The sequence below is a fragment of the Puntigrus tetrazona genome, unplaced genomic scaffold (genome assembly GCF_018831695.1).
Source record: "Puntigrus tetrazona isolate hp1 unplaced genomic scaffold, ASM1883169v1 S000001111, whole genome shotgun sequence".
In the NCBI taxonomy this organism is placed as follows: domain Eukaryota; kingdom Metazoa; phylum Chordata; class Actinopteri; order Cypriniformes; family Cyprinidae; genus Puntigrus; species Puntigrus tetrazona.
The window spans coordinates 1,511,324-1,537,500 of record NW_025048699.1 but is presented as its reverse complement, the minus strand read 5'-3'; the positions used below and the strand labels follow the sequence as shown (position 1 = coordinate 1,537,500).

The window sequence follows — 26,177 nt, the reverse complement described above, 5'->3', positions numbered from 1 at the left end:
CCTCAAATGACCCAAAAGGAAACCACAGAATAGCTATTTCACCAATTGAAAAATTTAAAATAGAGAGCGAGAGAGAACCATATCGTTGTAGAACAATTAAAAAAATTAAAACAATTAATTTCATTTTTCTTCTATAAAGAATATTTTATTGCAATGTAAATTTTTACCGCTCACACCGATGAAGAATTAAGAGTTTTCATTTGCGGTTCTTGCTAGAACCTAAGAAACCATAGCGGTGTTGAACCTTTAGGATGTCCACGAGCTGTCAAACGCATGCAAACGTCCAGTTTAATGTCTTTAATAGATAATAACCTCCGTCCCTGAAACTCGAAGCCTTAACCGCACAGACTCGGAGCGGATCTGTTGCTCCGTCCTGAAGGATACTGTTACACCTTTACTTTTTGGTGAAGAAACGGGACAGATCCAGGGTGGGAGGGCTGTTCTCGATCCACTCATGGAAACACAACCGACAGGGAAGATTACATGCAAATAAAAGCACTCACTTGTTTTTGTCGCCCATGCTGGCGGTGCCGTGCGCGTCCTCTTCTGCCGGAGACGCTCGCGCTTCTCCTCGCGCCGAGTTAAAGTGCGTCCAGGCTTCGGGAAGACTTTCAAAACGCGCGCGAGTGCGAGTTCGCTCCGAGTTCCGCGCGCCTGGATACGGACGCTCACTTCTGTTCGTCCGGAGCCAGAGATAGTTCGCCGCTGCTTCTGCTAACTACGATGCGTTCGGTCACTCCAGCGGTCATAACGCAACAGGCTCACGAGCTCTCTCCGTCCCGTCGGGAAACGCTCCACGTTGCGCGTAAACCTGCCCGCGTCGCGTCGCGCTCCGCAGCGCTCGTCTCGAGTCTTGTTCCATATTTAAAGATCTCGCCCTCCTCCGGCGTGACGCGGCAGTGGGAGGATGAGACGAGAGAGGTCAGCATGCGAGATGCGACAGCGAATACCTGCATCCGAAACGCTGGGCGCGTCTGAAAAATACTGAAGCGCGCAGTTAGCGGACCTTTCCGCGACACCTGCAACGTGTGCGGCGCGTTAAAGAAGCAGAAAAGTTAACGCGGCTTTAGCAAGCAATATATGTTTGCGTCTAATGAATATATAATGTGCGTACATGCACGAGGTGAAGCATTGTTTGAAAAGTTATTTTATGCTGTATACTATGACTTTAGCAAGTAATATCTATCTACACACACAAGTATATCTGTTATAGATATCAAATATGACGAGGCCATTATTTTATTCATATATATATATATATATATATATATATATATTTGATGTTTTTGTATCTACACATATATCTGTTTGTGTACATAGTTATGATGGCAATATTTTACTCATATATATATACACACACACACTGACCTCTATGTTGTTATTAATTTGCCCCATTTGTAGGTGTTTCGGTAACACAAATATTAATGCTCAGTAGTATGACTTAAGTAAATAAATGAAATCAATACACATATAAGACTATATGATTATAGCAAGATGCATCTATCCTTAGCTATAAGCACTTCTTTTTGAATGATTTCACCCTTACAGATAAACATGCTCCTCGTGATTCCTGCAGACGTGCAAATATTTGGTAATACATACTTGCTCAACATTTAGCAGAATTTTCCTAACGATTTAGAAAAACTCCAGGAAGGTTAGGCACCTTTCACGAAAACCTCGCACTTACTGTACTCCTGAGTAATGATTGAGAGTATCTCAGTTCTACCTAATGATTGAAAATTATGACTCATGAATTCCTGTGAGTTATGAATTCGAGGAATAGCACAAGCTTCTCGTGTTTAAAGGGCTGTAGAGATGCGCCACCAACTGGCCATTTAGGAATATCAGCACACACTCATTAACTTTCCCAAAAACCCCAAGTCAGTATTCACTCTCCCTCATGCGGGACTGGAAGATGATTCAGCTGCTTTTGGGTAGACTATTCCTTTAAAGTCACACCAAGAATGCTTTGCTTAATGCTGAATTGTCAAATATATATATATATATATATATATATATATATATATATATATATATATATATATATATATATATATATATATAGCTGTTTGGGGTCAGTAAGATTTTTTTTTTGTACATTTATTCAGCAAGGACGCATTAAATTGATCAAAAGTGACAGCGAAGGCATTTATAACATTACAAAAGATTTTCTTTTGCACTTCCTATTCATCGTGCAAACCCTGAAAAATAAAATCAGTCAGTTTCTAAAAAAAAATATTAAATCAGCACAGCTGTTTTCTACACACAACAACAGAAGAGCGTCAGCGAATCAGCACATTAGAATGATTTCTAAAGGATCGCGTGGCTGGAAAATGCAGCTTTGATCACAGGAATAAATTACATTTTAAATTATATTCAAACAGAAAACAGTGATTTTAGAATGCAATATTATTTCACAATATTAGGTATTTTACTGTATTTTTGATCAAATAAATGGAGCCTCGGTGAGCAGAAGACTCGTATTTGTTCTTTAAAAGAAATAAAAGGTAATTGTTTTAATGGTTGAATTTATAAAAGTAGAAAAGTTGACGAATTTAAATAAAAACACTGATAAGTGCTAAACGGACACACACAAAAGGTAAATACAAACAAAAAACCTCCACAATGATACATTATTTGGCAAACAGGCACCTTTTCTCATCGCAATCACAGAGTGCTCAGAAATTCCTTCACCTGCAGGGGAAAAAAATGAATCAAATCACCTTTTAAATCACAACGGTTTTACTTTAATACATTTGCATCACACTGTGCACGTTCATGGGCATGCAAAGAAAGTGTGTCTGGGTTCTACTACGTGAATAGTGTGTAAGTGCGTAGAGTATACATCATGTAGAACATGCTTGCTTCACTGTATATAATGGTCCCTGTGTTGCACCCTCATCATGAGTTTTAACTTCAGTTCCGCCACATTTGACAAGCATCACTCAGACTTTCACTCATCAAATGCTCTGGGTGGTGAACTTAATGCAATCGTGTAAATTCACGCTTTACTACAAAAGGCAGAATATGAACTTTTTTTTACTTTACGGTGTGTGTCATACCTTCTCAATCATATCAGCACACTTGATCTTGTTGTCTTTAAAATCGTCATTGACATCCAGGGTAAGAATCGGCACTTCATTCAGATAATCAAACTCCATACTGCACACACACACACACACATACACATACACACACAATCAGTATATCATTTATATAATAAGTACTTTTTTTTTTAAAGAAAGAGTTACATTTACAGAAATATAAACTTACATTTAGGGGTGTATTTTTACATGTTTAAAGTTTATAGAAAATGATGTCAATAAATATCAATTAACAAAAATATAATATAAATTACTTTAAAAAACTATTTAAATTTATTTTACATTCTTAATGTTAATATATAAATAAAAATATTATATTTTAAAAATGTGTAATAAAATAATAATTTAAAAAATATTTTTGTATAATCTCATTGCAATTTACAGACATACAAAATAAATGTACATTAACTACATAAAATGTAAATATTATTATATACATCTATGTGTCTGTCCATCTATACAAATAATTAAAAGTAACATAATTAAAAACAATTATTTTGTATCATCTCGCTAAATTGTACATCCTTAAAAAGGCAAATACATATTAAAGCATTAAATTTTTTAATAAATACAATTAATACATTTGTACTTATTTATCAAAATGTATATTAATTTACATAAATTGCTTTTTTTCCCCCAAGGGTGTCAAACATAGTGATACTTTAAGCACCATAAATGAGTAAAGACACTATAATGGCTGGTAAGTGTGTGTGTGTGTGTGTGTTACCTCATAGTCCTGTGCTGTAACCAGCACTCATGTTTATAGTGGAGTTTCTCCAGATATTCCAGTGGGATTCCCTGTTCCTCATCTCTTCCTCTCAAATGCAATCGCTCCAAGCACCTCTGAAACACAAAATTTGCCTCATTTGCTCTTTTTTCACAGCACAGCAGAATCAAGGCCCCATCCGGGCGTGCGCTCTCATACTTCTGGCTTCGCGCGCAGGTAAATGATGCCGTCCAGCTCAATGTGCTTCCCGAACTGCTTATGAAGCCAGCTGTGCCAGTCCTGGTAGATCGCCCACTCGGTTTCATTCACACACTCGCTTTCATAGAGGTTAGAGGCAAAGATGTACCTGCGGCACAACAATCACGGTGATTAAAGTAAGCCGATTAGGTGATATTTCTATTTATTTGACTTTGTGACATAATGACGGTTGTATAACGACCACAGACCCTTCATCAACGAAACGAGGAGTTCGATAACGGATATTAATGCCAGGTGCAACCTACCTGTCGCTGTACACGGATCGTTCGAAGAACTGCACCGGATCCTCGGCCTCGCGCAGCTTTCCGTTGCTGGATCTGATCTGCGAGCGGATGCGGCTCATGCAGGCGTAGCTCTGGAAGGTGTAGGCCCAGCGCTCAGGCTTCTCGTACATCATCTGCAGCACGTTTCCTCCGCTCTTCTGAGAGGTCGTCAGCTCCTGAACGAACACGTGTTATCTCGGGCTTCAAATTGTGTCAAAATCCAGACTGAAATATTTTGGATAATTACATACATGTACATGCATTTATAGGAATATATACAAATACTGACATATATGTGCTGCCAAACGATTAATCATATCCAAAATAAATGTTTGTTTACATAATGTGTGCATAAACAATATATATATATATATATATATATATATATATATATATATATATATATATATATATATTACACACACACACACAACATACCCAAAATAATGAATGAATAAAAGAACATTTTCTATTTGTGATGCACATTTATAAATTTGATATTCATTCATTACTGTCATTATTGAATTATTAATATTGTTACACATCAAATATCCAATACTGATAAAATGGCTGATAAATACATACAGATACTGATATATTTTGCTTATTTTATATTATAATTATTAATGTTTCGTAAACATACATTACATTATTATATTTTATAAAATTAATAGTGTTTTATAGATTAAAACACGGTGTAATTAAATTACACTTCTCAATATTAAACCTACTTTAAATATGCAATGCAAAGTTATTTTAGTTACTAAATGTTACATTAAATAAAATTGTTATATTATATTATATATATATATATATATATATATATATATATATATATATAAACAAAAATTTTATTTCAGCAACATCTCTCATTTTCACCTAGTTTAAGTACATAAAGTCAAACTAACTTATTAACTAAATTATTAAACTAAACTAAATTATTAAAAACTATATAGACATTTTAATTTAAAACCAAAAATAATAAATAAAAAAATGGAAAATCTAAAAAGAAAATATATATATATTAATAGCATAAAAAAAAAAAAAAAAAACACTGACACAATTGTTTGCATCACACAAGGACTGATAAATTCTTAATATAAAGACACATACCGGAGATAGATAGACATAATTCTTTTAAAGTGCGATTAGTCTGCTTCACAGAAAGCAAGGTGACAGTGACATTTAGATAACGAAGATGCTAATACAGATTTAAGTGACACTTCAGCACTGGGTCAAATGCCACCGACGTCCACTGTGAGATATAAAGACCAGCCTCTGGAGCAAACTCCAGTTAAGGCTCAACTGACCTAACACTAAATTTATCAGTAGTAAGTGTGTGAAGCAGCAGCTCTGTTCTGCTCGAGTGCTCAGCTGTTCAGGACTGAACCATCTGTTAATTCCCAGGGGACGAGACCGGTGTTTGCCAGAGCCGTTTCCATCACAGCGCTGGATTACAGGCCTGCTTATCATACTCGCACAATACAGCAAACATGCAACGGACAGCGACCACAAAAATATTGATACTTGTTTTCGAACGTCAATGCAGACCACACCAAAAAAACAAAACAACATAACATCAAACAAAGTGGCAGCTGCACTCAGAAATGAGCCACAAATGAAAACTATGCTGTGTGTTTAAAATAAATGCCACATTTTGTTCTCTAATTCATGTGCATGTCATGAGTGAAATCTTTAACAGATTTGGGGCACTCTTAAAAATGTATATATTTCACTACTACAATCTAAATATGTGTGTACTAGTTTATCTTTACAGTATTTTTGACTGTACCTCATGCTCGTTGTGGTGAGTTTGTACATTGCACCATCTAGCGATGGGTTCCGGTACTACCTCCCATTCTCGATCATAGTCCTCCAGCAGGCGAACAAAAGTAGATTTACCCGCAGCTAGAACAGAAACATTAAATATAAATATCGCAATTAACCACGTTAACGATAAAAAAAATCTTCCACAACAGTAATATGACCAAAAACAGCGCGGGTAAGCCGGATATGAGACGTACCCAACTTCCGCTACGATATATTTTGAGACTTTTTTTATTATTATTATTATTTTAAAAGCAAAATTTACGTTTTCAGTAAACAGAACACGCATTAAAACCACAATATTTGCAAAAACATAATAAAAACGACGCATTCATAACAGAAAATGTTCAAGGTCGTTTCTAAGCAACGTTATGTACGTTAATAAACACGTATTTTCTACACAAGTCGGTTAATTTATCGCACAATCCTAATTCACTATGAAAGATCATTTTAACCTTATAAAGGTGTTCAGTGTCTGTCCAGCAATGAAATATCCTTACAGTTCTGACAGAAAAAAAAACAAACAACGAACGTCTTACCAATGTTTCCTTCGATAGAGATGCGTTTCAGTCTTTTCTCCAGGCTGTCGTTCAGAGGACTAGGACAGGCTCTCTTGGCTGTGGGAGACATGTTATCTTCGTGCAATGTCGCAGAAATGTACAATACACTCTGTACAGTCAGTTATCATAGAAACAGGCGGGACATTAAATTCTGGCGCTTAAACTTCAAGTTCCTCCTACCACCGGAAACAGCTGCTTTCAGACCGCATTTCACATAAACACCGCTTCTTTAATATTACTTTAAATCCATTTGAGGACAAGTTATAGCAATTTATAAAAACAATTAACAATATTAAAAAGTTACTTGACCAGTAAACAGTTAATATTATGCGCATGTGCAGAAAATATAATATAGCCTATATACATAAAACATACACGTGCATAGAAAACCACAAATGAAATGTTAAGAGAAGGGTTTTATTTGCTCTATGTACAGCAAAAATAACATCAGTTAGTGATATTGTTTTATTCATGTAAACTAGAACAATATCAGGAAAATCTTATGCATGTATTTACATATTTAATCTAACCTAATTATTATACAGTTCAGGGAAAATATATTCTCATTTCAGTGACAAAAATGCTCTATAAATACTTCATATCTGTCCGATATTAATCAGCGGTTGGCACTTTTACACCACGGCGTAGTCCAAACCATTAGAAGTAAAACTATTACATTCGTGAAACAAGAAACATAAATCTAAGGAATTTTTTTAACACAACTATAAAAGTGGTAATAGAAGAGCAGATTGGGGGGGGGAGGTTAAAATGGAGGTAGAGAAGAAAAGCCCACAGTCATTCACTTCAGAACCAAATGCTGAATATTTCTAACCATGACGACTAATACGACCAAACGATAAAGCTAAATTCATCCCGTGCTGAACATTTCAGGTCTGTTCTGACCACACGAAGAAGTGTATTTCAACTGAAATGCTTTAATAATTAAACCGGTTTAAATATTTAAGAAAAGTTTGGCAACCCGGTCGCATCAATTCGACGCTTTACAAAAAACTGAAACAGCCGTGGCTTGTGCAAAACAAGCATCTTAAGAGACTCTGAGCTGTTCTCATACATTTCTTTTTGTCTCCGAGGCCAACGCTTCCCAAACAAAGCATCGACTGCAGCATGCACGCTTCATATTTTAGCATTCAAAACCTGTCTAAAAGTAAACCTTCATAGTGACCGATATTCAATATGAAATATATGAGGAAAAAAACATTTTACCGATATGAACTTCAAGCATCGATTTAACATCGGCGAGGACAAATAAGTTCATAATTGCATAGGAAAATTGACTTTTAAGCTATTTTGCTCCATCTTTCTGCTGTCAGCATTAGAGCGCTGAAGAATCAAACACCCGTTCACATTCACGCTAGTCAAGGAAAGCGAGTCACCTATTCTCTGCTTCGGCATAGGCACCGTACCGAATCACTGCAGCCTGTGGTTCAACTCCCGTACGTTCATATCCCTCCCACGCAGTGACCGAACTAATACGACGGACTTTAAATCATACCTAACCGTTTCATCCGGGCACCGTGTTGTTATCGAATGCCAAAAATCACGTCCGACCCATCGAGAAATATTAGCATCGTGCCGTTCCTTCACTTTGCCTAGCAGTGCTGTGGGGTTAAAATCATCTGTACAGAGCGAAAGATAGAAGGAAGAGTCAGAAGAGAGAGCGGGACCACTGTTTTTCTTCATCGATAACTTCTTGTCCTCCGCTCGTCTCAGTTTATCTGTCTTTTGTAGTGAGTTTCTCGATGAGCTCTTGAAGAGGTGCCAGCTCCTTACGGTCGATCAAGTTAAACTCCTAAAAGGGGACAAAATAATTAACTCGATTAATATAAAATTCAAGAACACCAAACCTACCGTACTCTTATTCTCATTAAGGCTTTTATTTGATAAAATACACAGTAAAACTGTAATATTGTGAAACATTCAGAGTAACCGTTTTCTTAAATATAATTTAAATATAATGTATCCCATTACTCCAGTCACATGATCATTCAGAAATCATTCTAATGCCCATTTACTTTTCAATAAATATTTACTATTATTGTTAGGAAACTTTTGCGCCGCTCAATATTTTGCGGAAACCCAACAGCATTTTTGAAATGGATTTATTCTTTAAAATTACGAATGCCATTACTGTCACTTTTGATCAATTTAATGCATCCTTAAGGAATAAAACATCCAGTAAACAAACTTATTCATGTAATTTGATTAAACTGTATTTTTTTATTGAAAACCGCCTCCTGTTCAATAGCATTGTTTATATAGCAACGCAACAGCTAAAACACAAATTTATGACCTTAATAAAAACATTTTTATTAAATAAAAATAAAATAAATAATTTTAAAATAATTGGATGAAAATTATGATGCCATATCATTTAAATACTATATTAAATGCTGCCAGTAGCTTGACATTTAGACTAATGAATAATATTACTTGACAGAAAGTATGTCATTTATTTTGATTATTAATGGCTTTTTTGCTGCCATATTATAAAAGCAATAAGGTACTGTAGCCTATGCTTTAGTGACTTGTGAAGGCGCTTTTAAAAGACGTTCAAAGGCTGCACCTGTACAAAGAAGATGAAGTGTTTGAAAGACGTGTTAAGATGAGCTTCCTCCTGAAGCTGCATGACCGCGTCAAAGTGTTGATGATATATATGAGCATAAACTCTGAACAAACGCTTCAGGATGGTCTTGGCCACAGACATGAAGTTCTTGGGGAAGGGAACACCTGGACAGATGGAGATAAATACCACAAGACCTGCTATTATAGACATATATCTATATCTATGTATATGTATATGTATATGTATATCTATATATGTATATGTATATGTATATATATATATATATATATATATATATATATATATATATATATATATATATATATATATATATATATATATATATATATATATATATATATATATATATATATATATATATATAGATATAGATATAAATAAAAAAAGAAAAAGCTAAACTTTAATTAAATATAGGCAATAGTTACACCTTATTAATACAGACTACAACAGTATCTCAGTGATAATCGATACCTATTTTAGAAGGAAACAGGGTCTCGTCATCCAGCTGGTCTTGAACCCACGTCATCAGATAATCGATGTACTTGGGAGCCGAGCACTTAATAGGCTTCTTAATGTTGGTCCCATCCGCCCAATGATACTCATATCTAAAGTAAAACAGATGAGTGAAGCAGAGTCAAAGACAGACACAATCATTCATCCCTCGCTGTCCAAACACACTCACTTTGGTCCAGCAGACATGACCGGACAGCTGTCCTCCGAGCAGAAATCAGTGATGGTGCCATACAGCATGTTAATCTGGTTAAAGAAGTCCACCGCTGCGAAAGCAACCAAACAGAAACATTTAACTCATTGTTAATATTTTGCGCATGATCGATCAACTAGACGTTCTTTCTAGAGAAGTAGTGCCATTGCTAAATTTAAAGTAAGACACAGAGTAGAATTCTAAGAGTTATTTCAGGTCAAATAAGCTAATTAATGTCACTGATCATGTGAATCATTTATTTAAATCCATCTTTAAAATAATAGAATTTGATATTTATATAAATAATGTAGATTCTATCTGTCCTATATATATATATATATATATATATATATATATATATATATATATATATATATATATATATATATATATATATATGTCAAATAATTAAACACCATTAAATTAATATTATTCATGCGTGTATTGTGTATATTTAAAATATGCAAGTGCACACAAGAAAGATTTGTACATTAAATATAGTATTAATTATATAAATACATACATGTCAATATTTTATAAATATATACTGTATGTATGCATTTATATATACATAATAAATATACACAGTACACACACACATATATTATGCACACTTTTTTTTCAAACTTTTTTTTTTGGATGCGATTAATCGTTCGACGGCATTTAATTCATTTTACATTACTGTTTGAAAAGCAGATAGATCTGCCTTTACCTTTAAAGCTGTTTTAAATCGAAACACAGAGTATCATTTTAATACTGTATTGATGCAGCAGGTTGCTTGGCAGCTGTAAAGACCCGTAATTAGTTGGCAGGAAAAATGTTTGATTAATAATCAGAATCGGAACAGGCAGTCAGAAGTTCTTGCCTCATCTGACGCACAAGATGCTCGAGATGAATCATCCGAAATCATGCCGGAGCACATGATCATTAGGTTTTTTTCGAGTCGATTCCGGCGCTGACGTCATTCGAGAGACAAACAAGACTTTGTGAATTACTCGCAATACCGCTAATGCTCATTTTCCTTGACGAATTTTAAAAATGACAACAAAAGGCATTGTTTTCACTAGCAGTCTCACACTGCTGGATGCGTGCGTGCCGGAGGAGGTGTGCTAGTAATTTAGCGATGGTCTCTCGGGACAGATTGAGTGATCGGTAAAGACAGGATGGGTCTGGTTTGTACTCATCAATAGGTCAAGGGTCAAAGTTGTTAAGAAGGGAACGAGAAAAGCAACTGCGCGCACAGAGGGAAACAAGAAAGCCATCTGCAATAACAAAACGCACCGGAAACTGAACAAATGATTCATTTTGTGGGTGCGGGGATGATTATTAAGCGTGATATCGCTCTTGGTTCTTACTGTTGACGGCCACCCATTCGTTGAGATCTTCTCCGTTGGGAAGCATGACGGCCATACGCAGGTTACCGCTGCCCAGCGTGGCTTCGGCGTGCTTGAGCAGCTCATACTGGTGAGAGCCTTCCGGAATATTCTTCTTTGGCTTAAACGTCTTAGACGAACGGTTGCCGCTGAAGGGGATGGAACAAAAAAAAAAAGCCATTTAAAGGGAATATTCGTGATGTAGATAAGTTTGCAGCTTCATCAGATTTGGAGAAATTTTGCTATACATTAGTTCCTCTGAAGTGAATGGGTGCCGTCAGAAAGAGAGTAAAAACAGCTGATAAAAACATCACAGCAATCCATCGATTAATATCTCGTGAAGCAAAAGGCTGTGTGTTTGCAAGCTTGATCCGTGCATATTTCTATCCTGATTCAGTCACCCTTTGAGACAACAAGCAATACTAAGGACGGCTTATTGATTTTAACCGGAAGCAGAGGTGTGCAGATTAAAATGGGTTTCTTACAAACACACAGCGTTCACAAGATGTTAGCTGATGGATTATTGTGGTGTTTTTATCAGCTATTGGGACTCTCATTCTGACGCCACCCATTCACCGCAAAGGATCCATCGCTGAGACAGTGATATAACACTACGTTTCTCCAAAACTGACGAAGGAACAATCTGAGGCTGAGGAGCACTTTATCAGCAAATTTTCATTTTTGGCTAAACTACACCTTCGAAGAACGTCAAAACTAGTGAGGATTGTTACATGCACCTGGGTGTGTCGCAAGGTCTCAATTTATACACATTTTCAATCTGATTTACAAAGCAAAACTTCAAAACACAGACATGCTGTTTATCCGGTTCCCGTTAAAGAAACGCACAAAGCCGATCACACCTTTTTCAATTCAAACTCAAAAGCGTCAGAATAGCGGTCACATGTCTGCGTTTGTTCCCGACTTCTCCAAAATCACATGCGAACTGTCACAAGAACTTCACAATAGTTTCCTAATGAAATCATTCTCAGCTGTTTCGAGGAAGGGGGACGGTTTTCTTCTGATGGACTTCTCCAATGGCTCTAGACAACCTTATCAGCAAATTCAATTTCAGATGCATCATAACAATAAACCGTTGCCAAGACTTTAAGATTACAGCATCTGATTGAGAAATGTCCTGCATTTGAGATGCCCTCCCTCCCTTCCTCCTGCAAGATGTAAACATGTTCTTTAAAGTAATTACAGAGAAAGCAAATACACCCCGTTCCCTCCCAAAACGATACGATTAGAATAATCCCAAACTGCAATTTAGGGGGAATAAAAACGCAAGATGAGAGAGCTGCAACCATTGCATTTCATGCAGTTTCATCAACAGCTGAGCTGCTCGGTATACAAGTACAGCCAAAGTTCAGAATAAGCCAACTTTGGATGCTTTGCGGGCTTGATCTCAAAAACAAAGTGACAAGACACACACACACAACGTGCTTTTTGAACGGCACAGTGTGAAACAAACATGCATTACATAAGATGTGCCCCCCTTCCAGCCCGGCGCATCACCAGAGAGCCAAGAAATCGGCGCAAACGTGCCAGAATTGGGATAATTTCGATGCCGAAGCGTCTGCGCGAAAAACAGCATATTTTAACGCAGCTGTCAGTATTATGTACTGTATGAAATACTGACAGATTTAACGATCTGCACGCGCTGAACTGAAGTCGCATCGGTCCAAAAGCTATTTAGCAAGACGAGCTAAATTATCAATCTGGTATTTACGCAGAAATAGTGATGAAAATCACAGAGTCGCGCTTACAATAAGAAGCTCATCTTGTCTTGTCTGGCCGGTCCGGGGCTCTCCTGCTGGTCTTCGGTTCGGCTTCGTGTAGCTCAGAGACACCTGGCAACAAACTTCCCACAGCTGCCGCGGATCCTCTAATGCGATCTGTAGATCTGTACACCACGTTATAGTGGAGGAAACACAGACTGACGACTGGCTTATGGTTTGGAGATCGGCGTTAACGCCAAACCACAAAATCTCGCGATGGTTCGAGTCGCTGACGTCAGCTTCAGATAGATTTTCTATTTTAAATCAATATTTCATCCACAGATATGGTCACATGACATGCAAATAAACTTTTAGCTTAATGATAAATAATAATTAATTAAATATTTTTTATTTTGATTGTTCAAAAGTATTTTTATCAATTGTAAATCAGTTTAAATATTATTTTTATATTAATCATTTAATAATAGTAAAATAAATAATAATTATCTATTTTTGTTCATGAACACTGAATACTAATGGACCCCAGTTTTTGTTTCATTTATTTATTTTTTTAAAATGATGGTTATTTGTTTAAAAATATGCTCAACAAAAAAAGACTAATTTATAATTATATAATTTATATTTTACAATAAAATATTATTTTAAAAATAATTACTTCATATACCATTATGTAATATGTTGCATTTCATATATTACTATAATACTGCATTGTTAGGTTGATTTAAATTCTTATTTTCTTGTAATATTATATATTTTAATTAAACGTTTATTTAAAACCTAATTGTATATTATTCAATTATAAATGTAATTATTAATTATACATATTTAAGGTATTTATACAATTTATGCACTTAAAATATATTTTTTAAAACAGATTTTTAATGAGATGACAATAATAATATATGTTTTCCCTTGTTAAACATTTTTTTGTGTGATTCAATCTCATAATAGTAGAAGTAGTAATAGTAGTAGGCTAGTAGTGATAATAGGAATAGTAGTAGTAATAAAAATAATAATTTATTAGTGGTTTTTATAAATGTTTACCATACATTTTATATACTTTTCAGTCTAAAAATGATAATTATAGCAATAGTAGCAATAGTAGACAGTAATAAAACTATTAGTAGTAATATTAGACGGTAATAAAACTGTAAAAAGTTGTGATGGCAAACACACACTATCCAAAGTCCTGACTGCGCATATGTTGACGGGGTTGACGCTCCTGACGCTTTACGTGCGTTCTGACGCATTATTGGCTCCTCCCACAATGCAACGCAGACAAGGGAACCTCCAAGACAAGAGGAGCAAAAGCCCTAGCGTTACTAACTTAAACTGACATTACATCGAGGATTATCTCTCTCCGAAGACTCGTTTCAACACGTTTTTTCTCCAAGAAGACGTTTTTCGTTCGGATTTTATTTTGCTTTCTTTTGCCTCTATATAACACCATAACAAGAGCATCGGCGTCAGATAAATAGCGCCGCGGCAGCGTCCTTACAGCGTTATTTTTAACGAAGGAGGATTTTACAATCTAATTTTTTTTCGGTGATATATTTGGCTGCCGGCTGTTTGATAACTTTATTACGCAATTTGTTTGTTTGGCTGGCATTACAATCAGCTGTACTTTCCAGCCATTGTCTTCGACGGGGAAAGCGCGACGCCCTCAGGCCGCCGCTGGTACTGCAGCTGCCGGCGAGTTGTAAGTGAGACAGTGGGAGTCTGAATAATTTAACGGTGGAAAATGAGCTCAGAAGAGGCGGCAGCTCCAACCAAAACCGGCACAGAGGACGATGGCATGTCCTGGTGGTACCGCTGGATCTGCAAACTGGCCGGTGTCCTGGGTGGCATATGTGAGTATCACGTGATTCTGGCCATATGGCTGTTTAATGCAGAATAGCAGCATCGTCAGACACGTGCGTTTGCCGATAGACGGCTGTGTCCGTGTTTGATGGCATCTGAAACCTTTCCAACAACGATACTGTCTTACACCCGACACAATCACACGTCGTCTAGTGGTTTCGCCAAATGATGTCAAGATGCTGACCGTGACATCACTTCCTTGGAAGCTGTGCAATAGGGGTTTTCAGTGTTTTAGATGTCACAGACCGCCAGATATTATCACCTTTGTCCAAGGGACCCCGTGCTGTAATTTAAAAGGAAGCTTTTTATATAAAAAGATTCAATTCATATAGAAATAAAATATTATGCATGTGTGTGAAACATTTATTTAAAATAATTTATATATGAAAATAATTAGTTGTAATTTTTTCAACTACTACTACTATAGTGCTGTACTGGTACTAGTATTTATTTAAATCAAATTATATTTTTTTTTTTTATTTGACTCAATTTTAAACCTAAAATTTTGTATTTGAATTAAAGTTATTCTAAAGTTAAATTCTTTGTATTTACACTCATCAAACTATTTTACTCGCATCTATTTATTTTACTCTCAACTCATTTATTTAAATTAATATATATATATATATATATATATATATATATATATATATATATATATATATATATATATATATATATATATCTTGATATTTATTTTAATCAAACATATTTATTTTAAGTTTATTTTTAATGAAACATTTTTAACTAATTTTCTCAAACTTTTTCCAGAAAACCCTGCTTGATATAACGTAGGTGATCCGTATTATCGATTATTATCAATTACTATATCATCTAGATTCAATGAGATCACTGCTTTGAACAAAGACATGTCTGATCAATCACACCTTCAGACAGTGACTCATAGACAACCAGCAGGCATTCTGGCATGGAGAATCAACACATACAAACAATTACTTTCAGATCCAGGGTCATACATACAGTGTCAAATGCACTAGTATATGAAATGCATAATCCTTCAAAATTATATATCGAAGTGAGGGAAATTAGTTTGTATAAAGTGTTTTAAGTGCTTTCAATCCTTAATGCAGTGGTAAATATGCATCAGAATTGAGGTGTAAACTCCCTGTGAGATGCTATGAGCTCTCTTTGTAGTCACTGTCATGGTAACGCAGGTGTCATAGCAACTGCAACTTTCTTTTCTCCTGCCCTTTTCTTTCTAATCTTTTTGTTCTGTCATGTCTTTTGTTAGGGATCACTAAGTGTTGTGTGTATGTATATATGTATATATGCATGCATACATGCATACATACAGATAAATAGGTATATGTACTGGTACTTGTGAATGGGTTGAGGCTTATATATATATATATATATATATATATATATATATATATATATATATATATATATATCATAATAAGTACTTGATGAATATGTGTGTGTGTGTCTGCATGTATGTTTTTACAAAAACAAACAAGATACCAGCCAAAAACCATTCTGAGCAACAAACACAACCTGCCTGTCTCTGCCTGTATTCTGATACTGATTGATTTGGCTGTAGGCGGATACACTTAATTGCTGCTGCATTGTTCACTATTATTCATTAGACACAAAGATTGAGCTTGCACTAGTTCTGAACACACACACACACACACACACACACCCTGTTGTGCCAGCATGTGTGTGTAACAGAGAGTCGGCATCAATAGTCCTCTGTTCTCTTCTACATATGCTGAGACACAGATGACAGCAGCAGCTGCTCATCAAACCCAGCCGACCAGCCGCTCCTCCATGTGTTTTACTCAACACGCAGAAGTCTGATTCTGACCACCATATCACAATCGCTTAATCATATTAATAATAAACTAACTTAACATCAAAGTCTATATTACTTTAGAGTAATCCTTTAAAATATAACTCATTCATTTTCCTCATTATTTATTTGTTATTTTGAAATTATCCATCACTTTTAAATAATCATTAGCTTGGTATAGGGCAAATATTTGGTTCGTATTTGGGCCTTCTGAGAAACGTAATAACGGTTATTTTTATATTTAGATGACAAATATAGATAATAATAATAATATTATTATTATTATTTTTCTAGCATGTGCAACGATGGGCGTCTGGAACTGCGTGACCGTGAATCCCTTGAACATCGCGGCTGGGGTTTGGATGGTGTAAGAACTCACTTTTCAGTTCCCGCTGTTTATCGAGCCGCTGAGAAGATAAGCCATCTTATTTTTTTCCCCCAGGTTGACGGCGTTTGTGTTGTTCCTGTGTGAGGTGCCCTTCTGCTGTCAGTTCGTAGAGTTTGCGAATGCTATTGCGGCGCGTGCCGACCGTCTAAAGCCCTGGCAGAAAGCCCTGTTTTACTGCGGGTGAGTCCCTTCACTGGATAATCACCATTACTGTGCAACAAAGTGTTTTTTAATCCACGGGGACACATGGCAACTCTAAAAGCTAAATCGTCCGCCGAGCCGAGGAGAAATTTTGTAGACTGTCAGGTGTAACTGTCCACATAAATTAACTGGAATCCAAAAATCAGTGCAAGCCAATGATTTGTGAAATAATAAAATAAAAGCCCTAAAAGATTAGTAAATGTAGGCGTAACGTATTATTAACGAAAAATAAACATTCCACATTAAATTAGTTTTTACTCATTGTAGTTCTGTTTACATATTCATTTATTTAAATTTCCTTTTTTACTATTTATTCATCTATTTGTTATTTTATCTCTAGACCCCAGTGGACAATGTTATTACAGCATTTAATGTCAATTTAGATTAATATTAATTTAATTTTAGAGCCTGTTAATGCATTTTAACATTAGTTGCATAAGTGAACATTAGTTAATATATCACGAACAAACATGAATTTAATATATTATATGCTATCATCGAAAGGTAATTTCCTTAACTTTACCATTTCTTTAATGTAGTCTTTTCTGCTCATCAAGACTGCATGTATTTAATAAAAAATGCAGGAATATTGTGAAATATTATTAAAATTTAAAATAGCTGTTTTTTTTTATTATTTTATTTGAACATAACATGTAATTTATTCCAGTGATGCAAAGCATCATTACTGCAGCCTTCAGTGTCACATGATCTTTCAGAAATCATCTTTATACGCTGAATTGCTGCTTTGATACCTAGAAAGCTTAACAGAAAGGCATTTATATGAAATAGAAATCCTTTGTAACATCATAATTGTCTTTATCGTCATCTCTGATCAATTTAATGCATCCTTGCTGGATAAAACTAACAAATATTTATTGAAAGGTATATTAAATGTGAAATAACTAAACGTGACACATTAACTGTCTACAATTTATTTATATATACTGTCTGCAATGAATGTCTACAATATTTATTTTTTAATTAGAATTAACAGTTTTCCCGTTCTCTCTCAGGATGGCGTTGTTTCCCGTCTTTCTGTCGTTTTCCATCACAACTCTGTTTGGTAACGCCATCGCTTTTGCTACAGGAGTGCTTTACGGACTCGCGTCCCTCGGAAAGAAGTGAGTTCACGTTTGCATTTACACACAACAAACCCGAGTAACTCTTCATAATGTTTCATTGCACATTACTTAATCTAGATCAAACTGCAGTTGGGTTATTTTGATTAGGTAAAAAAAAATGACATAAAATACAGCTAAGTAAATCAATAAAAACATAATAAAAAAACGCAATCTTTGGGTTTTTGCAAATAAACTTTTCATGTTTTGCCATCACTGACAAAATTCTGTATGGTTGTGTGTTTCAGAGGCGATGCGGTGAGCTACGCTCGATTGCAGCACCAAAAACAGGGCGACGAAGAGAAACTGACAGAAACGACAGACGGTTCAGCGCCGTGATCCTCCTCTACCTCCTCTTTTCCCCGTCACGTAACTACATGCATTACCTGACCGAGTGTCTCGCAGTGTAACCTTTGACAGCACGAGGCAGGAAGTTTGTGTGGGATTTAATTTTATTTAATAAAATGGGTTTTAATTTGTTGTTTTTTTGTTTTGTTTTTTTCAGTTGCGCTATCATGCACATTCGTTTTTTTTTTTTTTTTCATCTCGCTTTATAAGAACGACGTATTTTAGTTTGCGTTGACCCAAAGTTGGAGTGTAAATGAATGCATTAACTTCAGCGACCGTCTCTCTTCTCATCGAACCGCCTCAACACCAGCGCAGGGAATCGGAACTTTCGGCCATTGGGATTTTCTCCCAAAATTCTTTGCTCTAAACAAGAAAATCTTTTGAACGACTGAACAAACTTGTACTTTAATGCGTAGGCATGTTTTGGAAATTGCAGGGCCTCTTGCAGGGATTATAACGAAGTGTGTTTGTGTGTTTTTGTGCCTCTGCTAACTGGCCTTTACCCAGAATCCTTTGCTGCAGCATGTTTGGTGTTCGTAAGAAACAGTGGAATGTAATTATGCTATGCGCTGCTCTAAAACCTCGCTGTCACTTTCTTTGTTTGATTATTTGGTGAAAGTGTCTGATCTGTGCTCTCTTTTCATGGATGTTAATCGGGTTAGGTGCCATATTGAATTTTAAAGAATTTTTAAGGATTTTTGAATATAAAAGTGCGCCGCGTTTGAAGTTATTGTCTCTCAAAAGAAAGAGTCGACTCTGAATCATTGAAACGACTCATTTTTAAAACGAGTTTCAAGCGGTTTTAGTTTGAAATGTTAGCATAATCCCCGCCCACTTATCGGTCTTTTCACAGCGGTCTGAATAAAATCGACCAATCACCGAAGGGGTTTGCAAAAATGAATCATTAAATGAATCGTTTGGGAGTCATTGAACAAATAAGGTGAAAATAGATGCGCTTTATGAGACGATGCATATTTGTTTTACCTTGCATGCATGTCGACCTGTTTTTGGGGACCCCTGAAACCAAAATATGAACTTTCATAACCCCTAATAGGGGCACTTTAAAAGGGATAAAACAAAGCTGCGAGGGATGGACTTTATGGAGTTTTTTTGTTTCATCAGCTAAACATTGGGTTTGCTGTTAAACAACAGTAAAATTAATTGAAGGCGTTGTACTTCCGTCCCTCACAGTCTCATTTTCGTTCCTGTCAGATATGAAATACGGCACTCACCTGACTGAAGTCCATCGAAGAGCTTGTGTGAGAGTTTTTCTGAATGCTGAGGTGCGTTTCAAGTGTGTGTGTGTGTGTTTCCGTCCGTCTTTCCTCTCAAGCCATGCGTCTCTTGCTGCGCTGAAGAAGGGCTTCTTTTCTGGAATAAGAAACGACTGGGTTTGTTGATGCTGTGATGACGTGTTGTTCGCTTGTTTCTGAGCCAGTCTTAACGCTGACCACCGAAAGTATGAAAGCCAAAGGTACAAACTACAAGATAAAAGAACTAGTTTGGAGGTCAGAGGTCATGCACTAACTGTGGTGTTCACACTGTTACTGCCTTTTGTCTTTAAAGGGTCAATTTCATGAAATTGGTCAAGGACTAGATTGTATTTCATCTACGTTTTGTCTTTTTCTTATCCGTTGAGCACATTTATTCAAATTAAATTGTTCCTTTATATAATTTATTTAGGTTTAAATACAATTATTTTACAGGAACAAAACTAGGACAATTAAAATACATCTCCAAGTAACGTACTGAATGTTAAAAATATGTATTTTTTTATTTTATGACGAGATGGAAGTCCGTTTTCATTATACAAAGTGTGATTGCGTTTTTAAAAAAATTTGAGTTCGTAAAATTTATTCACAATTCTGCCTTTTTACCTCAGAACTGCAAGTTTATATCTGACAGTACACAATTATTTTTTTCCTAAAAATTTCGATATCGTTTCGAAAAGTTACCTTTTTGTTAATCATGGCAGAATCCAGGTCAACGTTATCCGGGTGTTTGTGAGAAACGTTTCACAAATGTTTTGCATGAATTTCCAGCAGGTAAATGATCTCCGACGACATCTGAGCCTTGTAAACCCGTGAAGTGTCCACCAGCGCACAAACCAGCTCAAATTCAATGTCCACCTCCACGTATTGTAGAATGAACCGTTATTCACCACACAGTCTAGGTTTTCCAGATTTGGATTTCCTAAAGCTGCAACATTAGTTTTGTCCGTGACTAAACACTACTGACTGGAAAAAAAGGGAAGAGCTTCTGAAACACAAATTGCTCTGCACAAAATAAACTTGAATTGTCATTAGCTGTTTAGCAGTGATCTTGTCCCTCTGTGTATTTGTGGCGGATATGATTGACTTTGCAATGATGTGTTTTAAAATGAAGGTTTTTTCTTTTTCCCATGAGCTAAATAAAGACTTTCGTCTCTGAGCTGCCGTCTTTCCTGTTCTATGTCTGTGTAAGAGCTCCTAACATCCGATGTCTGAAACTTGATTAACTGCTAACGACACTTTTAAATACATAACTAAAGGGGTTTTAATATCCTAGAAATTCAACATTTGTGCAAGACGGCTCACGGGGTGGGTTTTTTATGATTAGCATTTCACAAGACGGTTTGTGATTAGCGATTAGCGAAACTTCAACTGCTTGATAACGCAGTCAAGCTAAAAGGCTAATGATATTCTTAAAAACACCAACATTGTAGAGAGGGACGCATAAAATGCATATTTTTATATACATGTCTAGACAGCAGTGTAAAATTCCCTCTTCTGCTTCTGTATCAGTTAAAACTGAACAATCAGACTGATTTTATCCACTATATTGTAGCGTTTACTGAGTTAGGGCGGAGCTATTTAGCATATTCATAAATGAGGGGGTATACTAAATGAGGTAAGGTTGTAGAATTACATAAGCTTTTTTTTTTTTAAAGGCAATCTGGCTTTAAATCGATTTTAATTTTGCATTGCCATTATTCGTGTGCTTCCATGTGAGAAACCAACACACAAGCACATCAAGCGTGGCGTCACACCAAAAGTTACATCTGTCACGTAATTTCAAACAGGGTGGAAATGAAAATTAATATTACTTGGTATAAAAGAGATCAATAGAACAGTTTCACATATATTACTGATAGCGTTTGATGGTTTCGTCCCTCAGATAACAAGATTCAGACAGTTCATCATAACGTTACTCCACACTGAAAAAGCAATTGCCTGCATAGTTTGTCACGCTCTGCGACGAGTTTCTTATTTGCCGATCAGAGTAAAATTGATTTGAGAGTTTTTAGGAGTCCTTGGTTTTCTCAGACTCTTCTGCCCCGCGCGGGCGTCTTTGAGACTCGCCTCCCATTGCTTCTTCTCCAGAGTGTACAGCCTCATAGTGGCCTGAGCGTCCTGAACCTGTGAGGAACACGACATTTAGAAAACATTACAAAGCCCAAACTTTGCATCTACGCTTTAATCCTTTATCTTGTACCATACGGGAAAGATGAAGCGGTGCACTTTGAAATAATGAATGGAAAACAGAGCTCGTCTTAGACGTCGATCAGAGACTTACAGATGAATGTTCACCCTGCTGGACTTTAACGTTGAGAATCTCTTTGCATAAAACCCGCAATGCAGGACGTGAACTCTGAGGAAGAGAACAAGACGGGAGACATTGAAGTATATGTATTTATAATATTGATTAATGAAGTTGTCAGCGAACTGTTTCGTACCTTCACCCTCTGCCTAAACGGTTTATATTTCTGTGTGTCTCTGAGCATTTTCTTGGGATGATCCAGCAGCAAAATCTATGAACAAGACAAAAGTGTTTACAATAAATCTGACATTGGTTAAAGGAATATCTCTCATCTGAAAACGTCAAGGGATATACAGGAATATGTTTTTTTTTGTGTGTACTGTACCTTTAAGTCGTTGTGAATGGCGTGTCCCACTAATAATCTTCCTTGTAGAATCTGCGACACTTCCTCCTGGACCGTCTTAAAGTCCTCGCCTGTCAATCACATGAAGAACAAGAAATAATCTTGAGCTAACATTTCTAATTCTGCCATTTTTAATCACAATTCTTTTTCAATCGAAACCTGTATTTGTCTAATTTCATGGACAAAAGCATCCGTCTGCGTCACTGATGCGTATTTCAACAGAAATGTTTTTAAAAATATATATACAAAAATGCTACAAGTACAGCCAGAAATGTGACGCACAATTTGAGAGAAAAAGTGAGAGATATAAAATTTGGATTCTAAGAAACAGAATTGTTAGAAACATGACATTTAAAAAAAAAAGAGATGGAATTGTGATGTTAAATTTATATAAATTTAGAACTATGAAAACAAACAGAATTTTGAGAAAAATTAAAAAAAAAAACACAAACAGCATATCAAATGCTGTTTAATATAATTTGTTGTTTCAAATTATTTGAATATAAAAATAGACATGTACATTTTTTTACATATAGATATATACTGTATGTGTGTGTATTTATATATACATAAAAAATATTCACAGTACACGCACACATATTATGTAACAAAAACCTTTTGCTTGGATGTGATTAATCGCTTAAAACTCTAAAAATTCTGAATTCAAATACAGTCAGAATAGTGTTTTGAAGCAAATTAGAGAAAATTGTTGAAATTGTGAAACGCAAACACACTTTTTTAAATCATCCTTATTCTATACAAACAAACTTTTAATTAAATTTCTAGTATTTTTCCAATGCAACGTAATAGAGACTGTTGCGCGAGGTCCTGACCGTCCTTGATGTCCTTCGGTCTGATTCCGCTGACAGCCGTCCTGTAGTCCGTGACGGTTTCCGTGGGTTTGACGTATTTATCGTAGATGCATTTGCCAAAGTGGTTGACGATGGAGACCCGCGCTAGAATGCTGTCCGCCCCGTCGCGCCCGACTCCCACCATCTCGCAGTCCATCGCCACGGCACGGGTCAATCTGAAATTAGCCATAAGATTAAGATCCCGTTCCTTCAGAAGCGACGGGTGCCCGGAGAGCCGCAGGCGTCTCACCCCTCAAACGCGTGCTCCTTCACCAGCGCTCTCTCCGTGGCTTCTGCGCTGGACTTCAGGATTCCGCTGCGCTTTCGTGCGATGTCTGCGACCTCGGGCCCCAGAGTTGCCTCGATGTCATCGGGGTCCACGTCATCGAACCAGATATCAGGCCTGAGAGGAAACGGCGTTTAAAGAGGACCGCGTGAAAGCACGAATTAAAACTACATTAATAAAACTTCTTCGTTTCTTATTTTACACTTGATAAATGCTATTTACGTCTGTCTGTTTAGCTTTTCTCAATCACGTTATTCAAAAACATATGAATTTATTATATTAAATATACATATAATATTTAAAAATTATAATAAAAATACTACTTAACAAATAGTTATCACATTTTTCACTGTATAAATATAAATAATATTAAATATAAATATAGCCCTAAGCCCAAAGATAAACATATTAAAATGTCTCTTATGTCCAGCTTGTTGTCATGATTCTGATATATATATATATATATATATATATATATATATATATATATATATATATATATATATATATATATATATATATATATATATCAGAATAAAAAGTTTTATAAAACTTTTCGTTTTAGCCACAAAATTCAGAATTTTTATCTGGGCTTGTCTCTCACAATTCTGATAAAACTGATAAAAAAATGTGTTATACAAACTCAAAACTGTGAGGAAAAAAAAACATTAATTGTGAGATTGAAATATTGCAACCATCTTTCTTTTTTCTTTTTTGATTTCACGGCAGGAACAAGCGTTTAAAGGACAGTCGCAGGAAACTAAAAAAGCATAAGATGCACACATACTCTTCCGTTTTCCTTTCCACCTCCTCTGCTTTCTTCTTTTTGTTCGTTGCTTTATCTTTTACATCCTTTCTTTTCCTCTTCTCTGCTTTGAACTGTTTGTGTCCGGTGAAGTCTTTCCCGTTCATCTGTTCTCCATCTTCTTCTACCCTTCCAGATGTCTCAGAAGCAGTTTTGACGGTCCGCGTGGGTTTTTTGAAGTGTTTATCTGCTTTATGGGAGTCTCTGGAAACCAACGGCGTCTTCTGAAACTGCTTGCCCTTAGCGTTTGCATCTTTCACCTGTTTTGTGTCTTCGTTCTTCTTCTGAGGATTTGCAGAGAGAGTCTACACGAACACACATCCCAAACGTAAAACAGACTTTTATTTCTCAATCAGAATTACTAGCACAGGAATAGGATTTTGTCAGGGTAAATACTTCTTACCTGCAGTAACTTCTTCCAGTTGCACGAATACTCCTCAACTTTCGTGGGGGGTGTAATGTTAGGCTTTACAGGTTTCGTTTTCTTTTTCTTCATTTTGTAGAAGAACGTCTTTTTGTTGTTTTCATGTTTCTTTTCCTTCTTCTGATGTTCTGACCGACCATTAGTCTGGACACTTTCCGCATTCTTCTTTAGCTTAGTTTTAGACATCTCGAGGTTTTATCTAATTGACCTAATAAATAAGATTTTAGACTGAGCACGAACTTACTAGCATAAATGAACTTCTCCAGATGTTTACATGTTAAAGCTTTCTAACGTCAACGCAGACACGTGACATGCATTGTAACGCGGAAAATACTAAATATGTATCACTATGTGGCAATATACTAAAAACGTGCACAGCACAAAATTACAGAACTACTTATAACTGTACCATGAGACAACCATGCTGACGGAACGTTCAGTCGCGTGTGTTACACCAAATGTAACCCGTTCAGAAACTGTATGCGGATGAACGTTCCGCTCTGTTTTCAAACAGAGTTCCGGGAACCCCCGGGCTGTGTTTATATATTTATTTATAATATCAATTATATGAATAAATACATGTAAACATATTTAAATGATATACTTTATGTGTGGGTTTATATATATTATATTATATATGTTGTGTGCAGTTAATTGCGATTAATCATTTGACAGCACTTGATAAATAATTGAATTAAAATGTACCTAAAAAACTAATAAAAATTAACAAATAAATAAAGTAGTAAGTATTAAAACATTTAATTAAACATTAAGTAGATAAACTGAAATAATACTTTCTTACCTAATGTACTCTAATAATCTTTATTTTATTTACAAATAAATTTTTACAGTGTATGTAATAAAAAAATATTATATATATATATATATATATATATATAAAATAAGACTTTCAAAATCTTATTCATTCATAAAATTATGCTTTTATACACCTTTTAATGTTTAAAAGAATTAAAAGTCATGTCCAGGCCAAAATGTTAA

At 35.7% G+C, this 26,177-nt stretch overlaps 5 protein-coding genes across 8 annotated transcripts in view; 1 reads left to right on the top strand and 4 right to left on the bottom strand.

Moving 5' to 3' along the window:
- slc4a4b (solute carrier family 4 member 4b) overlaps nucleotides 1–956 on the bottom strand; it is a 47,072-nt gene extending 46,116 nt beyond the window's left edge. For 2 of the 4 annotated variants that reach the window (XM_043234320.1, XM_043234318.1), the window contains exon 1: nucleotides 504–955. In XM_043234320.1, coding sequence (XP_043090255.1) covers nucleotides 504–520 — 17 coding nt within the window. In that variant the 5' untranslated portion in view covers nucleotides 521–955. Of the gene's footprint in view, nucleotides 1–503 lie in introns of all 4 variants that reach the window. The other 2 variants (XM_043234321.1, XM_043234319.1) reach the window with 2 other exon arrangements.
- A 1,521-nt stretch (nucleotides 957–2,477) lies between these two features.
- dck (deoxycytidine kinase) lies at nucleotides 2,478–6,895 on the bottom strand. Its single transcript, XM_043234238.1, has 7 exons — nucleotides 6,719–6,895; nucleotides 6,145–6,260; nucleotides 4,335–4,528; nucleotides 4,030–4,177; nucleotides 3,832–3,947; nucleotides 3,063–3,162; nucleotides 2,478–2,694 (listed from the first exon to the last, which is right to left on the bottom strand). Exons 1-7 carry the CDS (start codon nucleotides 6,807–6,809, stop codon nucleotides 2,668–2,670), a joined length of 792 nt encoding a protein of 263 aa, XP_043090173.1. The 5' UTR covers nucleotides 6,810–6,895; the 3' UTR covers nucleotides 2,478–2,667.
- A 245-nt stretch (nucleotides 6,896–7,140) lies between these two features.
- On the bottom strand, nucleotides 7,141–13,343 carry mob1bb (MOB kinase activator 1Bb). Its single transcript, XM_043234447.1, has 6 exons — nucleotides 13,187–13,343; nucleotides 11,403–11,569; nucleotides 10,027–10,120; nucleotides 9,816–9,949; nucleotides 9,324–9,487; nucleotides 7,141–8,549 (listed from the first exon to the last, which is right to left on the bottom strand). Exons 1-6 carry the CDS (start codon nucleotides 13,198–13,200, stop codon nucleotides 8,472–8,474), a joined length of 651 nt encoding a protein of 216 aa, XP_043090382.1. The 5' UTR covers nucleotides 13,201–13,343; the 3' UTR covers nucleotides 7,141–8,471.
- A 1,064-nt stretch (nucleotides 13,344–14,407) lies between these two features.
- On the top strand, nucleotides 14,408–21,320 carry cacfd1 (calcium channel flower domain containing 1). The gene is made up of 5 exons (XM_043234313.1): nucleotides 14,408–15,009; nucleotides 17,130–17,202; nucleotides 17,278–17,403; nucleotides 18,438–18,545; nucleotides 18,791–21,320. Exons 1-5 carry the CDS (start codon nucleotides 14,901–14,903, stop codon nucleotides 18,879–18,881), a joined length of 507 nt encoding a protein of 168 aa, XP_043090248.1. The 5' UTR covers nucleotides 14,408–14,900; the 3' UTR covers nucleotides 18,882–21,320.
- Nucleotides 21,321–21,825: 505 nt separating this feature from the next.
- rexo4 (REX4 homolog, 3'-5' exonuclease) lies at nucleotides 21,826–25,643 on the bottom strand. The gene is made up of 8 exons (XM_043234312.1): nucleotides 25,158–25,643; nucleotides 24,737–25,059; nucleotides 23,914–24,066; nucleotides 23,646–23,839; nucleotides 22,795–22,883; nucleotides 22,606–22,680; nucleotides 22,446–22,520; nucleotides 21,826–22,288 (listed from the first exon to the last, which is right to left on the bottom strand). The coding sequence occupies exons 1-8, from the start codon at nucleotides 25,362–25,364 to the stop codon at nucleotides 22,136–22,138; spliced, it is 1,269 nt and encodes a 422-aa protein (XP_043090247.1). The 5' UTR covers nucleotides 25,365–25,643; the 3' UTR covers nucleotides 21,826–22,135.
- Between the last annotated feature and the right edge of the window lie 534 nt (nucleotides 25,644–26,177).